The sequence below is a fragment of the Mirounga leonina genome, unplaced genomic scaffold (assembly GCF_011800145.1).
Source record: "Mirounga leonina isolate KUSES-001 unplaced genomic scaffold, KU_Mleo_1.0 Mir_422, whole genome shotgun sequence".
NCBI classification, from domain to species: domain Eukaryota; kingdom Metazoa; phylum Chordata; class Mammalia; order Carnivora; family Phocidae; genus Mirounga; species Mirounga leonina.
In genome coordinates, this window is record NW_023270743.1 from 14577 (window position 1) to 25897 (window position 11321).

At 42.5% G+C, this 11321-nt stretch overlaps 1 protein-coding gene across 1 annotated transcript; it reads right to left on the minus strand.

The window, feature by feature from the left end:
* Positions 1–617: 617 nt before the first annotated feature.
* On the minus strand, positions 618–1087 carry LOC117998976 (protein BEX1-like). Its single transcript, XM_034987888.1, has one exon. It carries the CDS (start codon positions 1080–1082, stop codon positions 699–701), a length of 384 nt encoding a protein of 127 aa, XP_034843779.1. The 5' UTR covers positions 1083–1087; the 3' UTR covers positions 618–698.
* Positions 1088–11321: the final 10234 nt, after the last annotated feature.

An 11321-nucleotide genomic window follows, 5' to 3' on the forward strand; every position in this document is an offset into this window, starting at 1 on the left:
TGCCAGGCAGAATTCAGCTTGACCAGCAGAGGGATGCTGGACTGGTGAGACCTATCTTTGGAAACTCTGCTAAATATCTGAAGGGAACATCTGAGGATAGGGGGTCCTGCTTAATAGGTGGGGATGAGGGCAAAAATAGGTAAACATAGTTCACACACACCTGATCTTATTTCAGTCATGTACAGTCCTTGTCCTCACTTTATAATTACTGGGTTTATTCAACTGGCTAAAATATCCAAATTTCATACCAAGTATTTATGAAGTGACCCTTCTACTTTCACAAGGTCATTAAAAATAGTTTCCATTTTTTCTAAAACTACAGAAAATATGAAAGAAAACACATCAACTCATTTCACAGAAATAAGTCCCTATATTAATCCTTTGGTATATTTAATTTCAGCATTTTTCACTGAATGTACTAAATACATAAATATAAGATTTGAAATAAAAATACAGAGGTTGCTTTTTTTAGACTGCTTTATTGGTTTCACAATATAATGACCATCTTTCCATGCAATAGGTAAAGTTCTCCTGCTAACAAAATCTTACAGATTGGATCAAAAACACATTCAACTCGAAGTAATAATAGACATATTAGAAATGAGTTACATCAAAAGGTTTATAACAAAGCTATATCATGAACACATAAGTTTAGAAAGCAGGTGTCTCCCTATTAACTTCAGAGAAAACACCAGGATTCAAGGCATAAGGCAAAACTCATCACGATGGTCATGGTGAGGGGGGTCAGTGCTAACTGCCCTCAAACTATGACTGAACTGCTTTTCCTTCAGCTTTTGCATGAGTTGTCTCATCTCCTCCCCAATCCTTTCCACATTCTCTTCTCTCATCCTTCCCGGCTCTTCAAGCCTCTGAATCACATCCCATCTATACTGCTGGATGGGCTGCCTAACACGGAACCGCCTACGATTTACTCTAGGCACACAATATTCACCAGTTTCCAAAGGGAGGGCCAAGGGCTCTCCTTTATTAGCAACTTGCTCCTTTTCATCTTTTTTTTCATTTTCCTGGTCGGTATTTTCCATGTTGAGATTTTTTACTGCGTGCTCCTCTTTGGACGCCATTGCTCCTAGGAGACAAAAGACAAAAGAAGGGGCTGAGTTTTTGGTGGACAGGTCAGCACCGAGGACAGAGGCCTTACTACTCCTCTTTCAAAGCCCTGGATATCAACGGTTTTTAAAATTTCATTTTCCTACCTGAAAAGCTTTGTGCGTCCTCTAGGGGGCCTCCAAGTCCGGACCCCCCACCACCACTTCTCTGTCCTACCTCCCCCCACAAACCCACCATTTTCCTACAGATCCATCCCCAGGCTTCCGCAGTCACCAAAATGGAGGACGGGGGACGAGTAATGGGATAGTTGGAAGGGGGTCTCAAACTGGGCTCTGCACGCGCCCCCCACACTGACCGCAGCACCGACCTGGGCCTATCCTTGCTGTCTCCTCCTTCTCCCAATTCTCGCCGTGAGTGCGCCGCCGCGACACTTGACACCTAGACCCGCAGACCTGCAGAAGGCCGGCGTGGAGGGAACAGGGGCTGTTGCGAAGCGCTTGGCGCCGAACCGCCAACACCTGGTCCCTTCTGGGTCCCGGCCACCCCTGGCCGCCCCTCATCCGCATCTCCCGCCCTCACCCATAGCCTCCCCCCACCCCGCCCCGGAGATTCACCATTCTCCGGTAGGAACTCGGGTGATTTCCAATTGCTCTTGGTTGCTCTGCTGCCCTCCCGGCCGTCCCAGCATCCCTACCCCAGGGGGTCACTACCGATGTTCCCAAGAATGCCACTGCGCTGATCCCCTGCGCCGGCTTTGGGAGTAGGCGGACCGCTGCCGCCCTGGCCTCGCGCGCGGGCCCAGGAGCCCTTACCTGCTCTGCTTTCCTCGCGCCCGTTGCCAGCCCGCCAGCCGCAGGACAGCGGGGAGCCGGTACCCAGAAGCGGGACTGACGACTGCACGGAAGGCTGCGTTGCTCTGCAGCTCCAGGTCACGTGAGGGCCCCGCGTCACCAAGGAGCTCTCTCCCCTCCCACTCCACTCCCTCGGGGGGCGGGGAGTTCTACTGGACCCTGCCTCCCACCTCTGCACGCACCAACTCCCCCTCCGCTTGTCTGTGCGCGGGGCCACAGCGCGCACCGTCTTGTCCCTCAGCTCTGTTCTCTTCAATGTGAGGGCCCACAAGGAGCCTTACCGCCTTATGGTTAGGGTTTACCTTTCTCTGGTTACCGGGGAGGGTCTGCATATCACCCTCCTCCTCTCCCCAAGGCCTTCGCATTGGCTTGGTCTTTTCAGTTTTTTCTCCTCTTCTCCCTGGCTGTGTATCTGCTTCCTAAAAATTTCTCTTTATTGTTTTTTTAACAATCAGTATTGTTTAAAAAACAAAATTATGAAATTTCATTTTTAAAAGACATGCTTCAACCTGGAGAAGTAAAAAGAAAACTCATTTTTTATGTTCTGCACCACACAGAAAATATTTTCTCTGGGCTCCACAGAACTTCATTTTAGAACATTCTAGATTGTTTTAAAATTTTGTAAAAAAAAAAAAAAGGAGGGAGGCTTTGTGGGGGGCAGAGAACCTTCTTGAACACAAATGGTGTTTTGAAAATGATCCAGGAGAAATCCAGTTGTCAGCTCTTGGTCATTTTATATAAATAACCCACCAATTCCCCCCTTCTGGAGCAAATTTTAAGATTTATTAATAAACATTTATATTTTATTCTATTATGATTAACATTCATTATATATAGAAAAGAATTTGCTGACAACTGAAGTCATCTGCTAAAATTTAATGGCTATTATTAATGATGATTTTGAAGACCTAAGCAAAGGGAAGGGCTGTGAGGCAGTGGCAGGTTGAGGGATGCAGAGATAGTCAGATGGTCCCTGCTCTGGTAAGAGATTGGGAAGGTGCCCATCTTCCCACTGCCACATTCCAGAGCTTTTTATTTCCCACATTCAGGCTCTTGACTGTGTTTACTCCAAAAATACAGATGGACAAGTGACCAAAGTAGTGACCTAAGTAAATTCCTTTAGTTTCTTCCCTCCATTTCTCCCTCAAATTCCCACCTAGTGACTCATCTCCCAGACAGATGTGGGTGTGTGTGTGTCTGTTCTCATACCTCTTCTATACCTCTGTGGTAGAGGAGTCAAATAGTAGAGAATTGATTGCTGTGGAGAGAGCCTCCCAAATCTTTCTGTTCTCTCCTCTTTGTTACCTTGTTCAGGTGGAAGCCTTTGTGGGACATTTCTGCTATCTCTCACCTGGGTTAAGAAGTGCAGACTGCTGGGATCCTCACCCTATCCTGCCCACCTCCAGGGCACTCAGGAAGAACCCAGCCTTGCTGCAGGGTCACTATCTGGCAGTCCATGCTCACCCTGGTACTCCCTCATTTATGCCAGGGCCCAAGGAATACCATCTATTGACCATCTTGAGTAAACTTAGATTAGTTATTCTCAACACAGAAGTCTATGGAACAGATTTTCAAATACTATCTCTATATGTGAGGAGGTAGTAATATATTCACCTTTTTGTGGGGGAGAGGAGCCAAACTTCTTAGCTGATTCTCAAAAGAGGCCATGACTCCTCACCCCTAAAAAAGTTTAAAAATCTCTATATATGCTGTCTTGCTCTCTCTTTAGCCCTTTACTTTTACCTTAGACCTGTTTCTTTTTCAATTGTTTTCTGCCTTAGTATTCACACCCATTGGCAAACTCAGAATCTGGGCATCATCCTTGAATCCCTCATCATTGTCCCTCATATTCAATTAATAACCAAATCTAACTAAGATTGTCATATCTTTTTAAAAAAGCAGTATGGAACTATGGCTTACATACCATAAGATTTATCGACTTAAAGTGTACACTTCAATGGTTTTTAGTATATTTATAGATATGCACAACCATCACCGTAGTCAATTTTAGGACATTTAATTACATCAAAAAGAAACTCAAAAAGTACACTTTCGCTATCACTCCCCATCCTCTCATTGTCTCTAGGTCAAAGCACCACTAACATAATTTGTCTCTATAGATTTCCCTATTCTGGATATTTCCTATAAATGAAATCATACAATATGTATTCTTTGGGGATTGACTTCTTCATTTAGCACAACGTTTCCAGAGTTCATGGCAACACTACAATAATCGTTTGAGGAACTGTTAAACTTTTTTTCCAAAGTGGTTGATCATAGCTGCACAATGGTTGGTGAAAGAATGCGAGAACCAAAAGATGGGGCTTGTATAATAAAAATCAAATGGCCATCTTGGGTTTCTTATAGCCCCAATTATTCATTGAATTTACAACCATTGTTTGCACACTGATTTCTCTGAATCAGAAGCAGACTGTTGCCATGTCACAGGACATCAGGATGACAAAAGTCTGGCAACAAGAGGTTATTTTTTGCAGAAGAAGAATAACTTCATCTACATATGCCAAAAACCTTTATAGTTTCTGTTCTTGCTGCTTTTGCATAAAAGTCATCCAGGGCATTTTCCTGATACTCAATTTCAGTCCTTTTACTGTGAATCTCAATTTTGATCATAGCAATTTCAGAAGGTAAGATAATAGCAGCAAGAAGGTCATTTACTTGCTGTCCATTTTTTATTGAAGTCCCAGTGGATGAAAGGAAACCCCTTGGTTTCTATAACATCCCCAAATCACAGATATGGCCCCAAAGGCATACTGGCTGTCAATATAAATATTAACAATTTGTCCTTTTGATAATTGGCATGTTCTGGTAAGAGTGTGGAGCTCTGGTTGTTAGGCTGATTTAGCATATGGAAGGTTTACCCTTTCAAGTAGTACATACTGGGTAGTAACAGTATAGTCTGCCTGGAAATTCCAATTTTCATTTTTACAGTATGATCATCAACAAACAAAATTACATCAGGATTAGTTAAAGGGACTTTTCAAACACCAGGAAGCAGTGTCATAAAATGTGATATTATTACCTCAAAGTCATGGGCTTTGCCCTTGTCAGGCAAGGGTAGTAACAACAAGATTAAGAATGTTGCAGTGTTTAAGATGAAGGTAAGGTGGTAAAAGCAGGAGGTTCTAGTAGGAGATTAGCTTGCTTGCAGAGAACTGCTGAGTCAATTCAGAATTAAGAAGATATTGGAGAGCATGTGGAGTTTGTAAATAAATGTCATTTCTGGAGCTTGGGAAGATGGCAGAGTAGGAGGACCTAAGCTCACCCCATGCCATGTTTACAACTAGATATCACTCACAGCCAAGTAAATAAACTGGAAAACAATCTGAAGACTGGCAGAACAAACTGCACAACTAAATGTAGAGAAGAGGCTGTATCTGAGAGATTAGGAAGCCAGAAACAGTGGTAGGGAGCTGCCTGCAGGAAGGACAGAACTGCAGGCACAGAGAGGGGAAAGCACCAGGGAACCCATGGAGGTGGGGGGTGGAAAACAAGTCCCCATAACATCTGGCTTTGAAAACCAGAAGGGATGAATTCCATGAGTTTGTATAACCAGTGGAACTTGGAGTCAGGAGGTTTTTTTTTTTTTATTATTATTCTTATGTTAATCCCCATACATTACATCATTAGTTTTAGATGTAGTGTTCCATGATTCATTGTGCATAACATCCAGTGCTCCATGCAGAATGTGCCCTCCTCAATACCCACAACCAGGCTAACCCATCCTCCCACCCCCCTCCCCTCTAGAACCCTCAGTTTGTTTTTCAGAGTCCATCGTCTCTCATGGTTTGTCTACCCCTCCGATTTCCCCTGCTTCATTCTTCCCCTCCTGCTACCTTCTTCTTTTTTTTTTCCTTAACATATATTGCATTATTTGTTTCAGAGGTACAGATCTGAGATTCAACAGTCTTGCACAATTCACAGCATTTACCAGAGCACATACCCTCCCCAGTGTCTATCACCCAGTCACCCCATCCCTCCCACCCCACCCCCCACTCCAGCAACCCTCAGTTTGTTTCCTGCGATTAAGAATTCCTCATATCAGTGAGGTCATATGATACATGTCTTTCTCTTTTTGACTTATTTCGCTCAACATAATACCCTCCAGTTCCATCCACATCGTTGCAAATGGCAAAATCTCATTCCTTTTGATGGCTGCATAATATTCCATTGTGTATATATACCACATCTTTATCCATTCATCTGTCGATGGACATCTTGGCTCTTTCCACAGTTTGGCTATTGTGGACATTGCTGCTATAAACATTGGGGTGCACGTACCCTTTCAGATCCCTACTTTTGTATCTTTGGGGTAAATACCCAGTAGTGCAATTGCTGGATCATATGGTAGCTCTATTTTCAACTTTTTGAGGAACCTCCATACTGTTTTCCAGAGTGGCTGCACCAGCTTGCATTCCCACCAACAGTGTAGGAGGGTTCCCCTTGCTCCGCATCCCCGCCAACATCTGTCGTTTCCTGACTTGTTAATTTTAGCCATTCTGACTGGTGTGAGGTGGTATCTCATTGAGATTTTGATTTGGATTTCCCTGATGCCGAGCGATATTGAGCACTTTTTCATGTGTCTGTTGGCCATTTGGATGTCTTCTTTGGAAAAATGTTTGTTCATGTCTTCTGCCCATTTCTTGATTGGATTCTTTGTTCTCTGGGTGTTGAGTTTGATGAGGTCTTTATAGATTTTGGATACTAGCCCTTTATCTGATATGTCATTTGCAACTATCTTCTCCCATTCTATTGGTTGTCTTTTGGTTTTGTTGACTGTTTCCTTTGCTTTGCAAAAGCTTTTTATCTTGATGAGGTCCCAATAGTTCATTTTTGCCCTTGCTTCCCTTGCCTTTGACAATGTTTCTAGGAAGAAGTTGCTTCAGCTGAGGTCAAAGAGGTTGCTACCTGTGTTCTCCTTTAGGATTTTGATGGACTCCTGTCTCACACTGAGGTCTTTCAACCATTTGGAGTCTATTTGTGTGTGTGGTGTAAGGAAATGGTCCAGTTTCATTCTTTTGCATGTGGCTATCCAATTTTCCCAACACCATTTGTTGAAGAGACTGTCTTTTTTCCAGTGGACATTCTTTCCTGCTTTGTCGAAGATTAGTTGACCATAGAGTTGAGGGTCCATTTCTGGGCTCTCTATTCTGTTCCATTGATCTATGTGTCTGTTTTTGTGCCAGTACCATGCTGTCTTGATGATGACAGCTCTGTAATAGAGCTGGAAGTCCGGAATTGTGATGCCGCCAGCTTTGCTTTTCTTTTTCAACATTCCTCTGGCTATTCCACAGTCTTTTCTGGTTCCATACAAATTTTAGGATTATTTGTTCCATTTCTTCAAAAAAAGTGGATGGTATTTTGATGGGGATTGCATTGAATGTGTAGATTGCTCTAGGTAGCATTGACATCTTCACAATATTTGTTCTTCCAATCCATGAGCATAGAACGTTTTTTCCATTTCTTTGTGTCTTCCTCAATTTCTTTCATGAGTATTTTATAGTTTTCTGAGTACGGATCCTTTGTCTCTTTGGTTAGATTTATTCCTAGGTATCTTATGGTTTTGGGTGCAATTGTAAATGGGATCGACTCCTTAATTTCTCTTTCTTCTGTCTTGTGGAGTCAGGAGTTTTAAAAGTCAGCTGACTCAGCACTTGGGAGATTCTGTTGGGCAAGTGATAGTTGGGTTTCCACCCTTAAAGAGCCCCCTGAAAGGCAACATAGAAGTGACAATTTGCATAATACTTGGGGCAAACAGGAGAGGGATCTGCTTATAGTGATTTCAGAGATTGTTGAGGGACTTTTCCAGGAACAAAGGAGCTGGCAGACACCATTTTCCTCTCCTGCCCAACAGCATAAACACAGAGCCACCTGCAGGAAGTGGCGCTGCATAGACACTCTCTACCTAACCTGCTAGCAGTGCACCCCATCCATGAGTTTTCCTGAGGACTCACCCCCTCCAAGACCTCTGGCCTCAGCCCTGGGCTCAGTGCAAATTTTGTTAATGCCTTGCACACCCTACCCAGCTGCCATCTCCTGTACCGTGCCCTTGGTGGCCACTGGGCTTCAGCTCAGTGCAAATTTTGCTATCACCACACGTACCCCACCTAACTGCTACGTACACAGACACCACCTGCTGCACTCAGCTGCCACATGCATAGATGCTGGGCACCCTGGTCACTGCCCCTGCTGTGCACCTCACCCTTGGTTGCTGCTTTGCTTTGGGGGTTCCAGCCTAGGACTAGTGGCTCAGCATAAAGTTTTCTAACACTGCTGTTCTGCCCCCAAGCCCTCTGTGGTCATACCCCCTCAGAGCCTGCCTGCCTGGGTCTCACTAACATCGCACAATGCAAGCAGAGCCCACATTAGGCAAAGAGTCAGTGCAGACATTTGGACTGAAAAGCAAAGTACTCAGACACAATAGCAGGACTCAAAGAACATGTATAGGAGACTCCCTTGAAGTACCAGATTCTGGTGAACAGGGGACACTGTACTTCAGGGCACTACAGAACCTCTTCTTCATAAGCCCACTACTTTCAAGAGCAAAAGAGGTAGCTGACATTCCTAACACAGAGAAACAGACACAGAGAGGAGGAGACAGAGAAATAGGTCCCAAATGAAAGAAGACAAAATTACAGCAAGAGATCTAAGCAAAACAGAAATAAGCAATATGCTGGATAGAGAACTTAAAGTAATGACCATAAAGATACTTACGGGACTTCAGAAAAGGGTGGAATACATCAGTGAGGCCTTTGACAAAGAGATAAAAATAGCATATCAAATATGAAGAACTTAATAAGTGAAATTAAAAATACAATAGATGGAATAAAGAGAAACACAAGAAGCAGAAGAATGTTTCAGTGACCTGGAGGATAGAAAAATGGAAAGCAATCAAGCTGAAAAGGTGAGAAACAGACAAACACTGCATAATGAGAATAGACTTAGAGAACTCAGTGACTTCATCAAGCATAATAACATGTGCACTATAGGGATCCCAGAAGAAGAATGGGGGGCATAAAATGTATTCAAAGAAATAATATCTGAAATTTTCCTGAATCTGGGGAGGGAAACAGAAATCCAGATTCAGGAAGCATAGAGATTCCCCAACAAATTCAACCCAAGGAGGTCCACACCAAGACACATAATAATTAAAATGGCAAAAAAAATGGTGATAAAGAAAGAATTTTAAAGGTTGCAAGAGAAAAGAAGACAGTTACATAAAAAGAAACCCCCATTAGGCTATCAGCTGATTTTTTCAGCAGAAATTTTACAGCCAGAAGAGAGGAGCACACTATATTCAAAGTGCTGAAAGGGAAAAATCTGCAACCAAGAATATTCTATCCAGCAAGGCTATCATTCAGAATAGAAGAAGAGATAAAGAATTTCCCAGAGACACAAAAATTAAAAGAACTCATGAGCACTAAACCAGCCCTACAAGAAATGTTAAGGGGAACTCTGACTGGAAAACAAAAAAGATTAGTAAGAGTAAGAAAAATAGGAAGCACAAAAACAATAAACAAACAAACATATCTGTAAAAATCATTCAAGAGAGGCACAAAATAAAAAGATGGAAAATATGATACCAGATATCTGAAATGTGAAGGGGAGAGGAGTAAAGAATGAGTTCAAAACTGAATGACCATAAGGTGCCTGGGTGGCTCAGTCATTAAGCGTCTGCCTTTGGCTCAGGTCATGATCCTAGGGTGCTGGGATTGAGCCCTGCATCAGGCTCCCTGTTCAGCAGGAAGCCTGGTTCTCTCTCTCCCACTCCCCCTGCTTGTGTTCCCTCTCTCACTGTCTCACTCTGGCTGTCAAATAAATAAATAAAATCTTTAAAAAAAAATTGAATGACCATAAATAATATAGATTGGTATATACAGAGACATATATAAATGAAATGGTAACCACAAGTCAAAACAAAACAAAACAACAGTGATACATATGCAAAAAATAGAGTAAGGAATCCAAGTATATCAATAAAATAAAATCAGCAAACCATGAAAGAAAGAAAAGAAAGGGTTCAGGGACTGAAATTTTAGTAAGTTCATAGAGTGGAGAAGCCAGCAGAGAAAAATTAGGAACCCATAGTCTACAATAATCAGCCAAGCATAGGGATCCATGAAAGTGTCACTTAGTTGAGGACCTAGGAAATTCTTGGATTAGTGTAATTCTTTTTCATGACAGCTGGATTCCTACAGTGCTTAGATTATGACCTAGGTAATGAACAGTGTCTGAAGATAATTGTAATTTCTCCTTTGAGACTTCATGTCCTTTCTCAGCTAATTGTTGCAGCAAATAAATGGAATTTTTATGGATGCTTCTTTGATAACTGAGTATAACAAGAGGCTGTCTACATACTGTAGAAGATTTCCTTGAGAACTGGAAGGTACTTAAATCCTGGTGGAGCATTTGGGAGAAATAAGAAGAGGCCTCAGTGAACTCCTGAGGCATGACAAGTTCAGGTATATTGTTGATTGTTCCAAGTAAAGGCAAATAGATATTGTCTGTCGGAGTCTACAGGAATGCTGAAGAAGGCTGAACATAGATCCACAACAGTGAACCATTTTTTAAGTCTGGTGCAAGTTGTGACAAAAGGGTGCTCAGGTTTGGAACAACTGGGAAATGGGGAGTAACTGTCTTGTTAATAGTTCCCATGTCTTGGACAAATTTCAAGCTCACCTGTAGGTTTTCAGTTTCTGGACTGGCAAGTTTGGTGTGTTACAGGAGGGGCCATTATGTCTTTTACTACTGGCATAAAGCACTATATGGCCTTGGGCTTTAGTGGATATTGATGTGATTGGGGAAGAGGTTTAGTTATGTTTATCTCAACTTTTATAGGTCCTGCACTTTCTATTCTCCCATTGTCAGTGTTAGAGGTAGCCCACGAATATTCAAACACCTGGATTAAATTAGAGATCTTTTGCTGGAATTCTTCCTCTTCTATATAAATGAAAGATTGTCAGCAAGAACCATCCATGTGCTGTCTACAAGAGACTCATTTTGGACCTAAAGACACCTCCAGATTGGAAGTGAAGGGTAAGAACCATTTACCACACTAATGGACCTCAAAAGAAAGCTGGGGTAGCAAACCTCATATCAGACAAATTAGATTTTATTAATTTTTTATTTATTTATTTTTAAAATTTATTTATTTGACAGAGAGACAGACAGAAAGTACAAGCAGGGGGAGAGGCAGAGGAAGAGGGAGAAGCAGGCTCTCCGATGAGCAGGGAGCCTGATGCAGGGCTCGATCCCAGGACCCTGGGAACATGACCTGAGCTGAAGGCATATGCTTAACTGACTGAGCCACCCAGGCACCCCAGACAAATTAGATTTTAAACCAAAGACTAAGAGAGACACTATATCATACTTAAAGGGTCTATC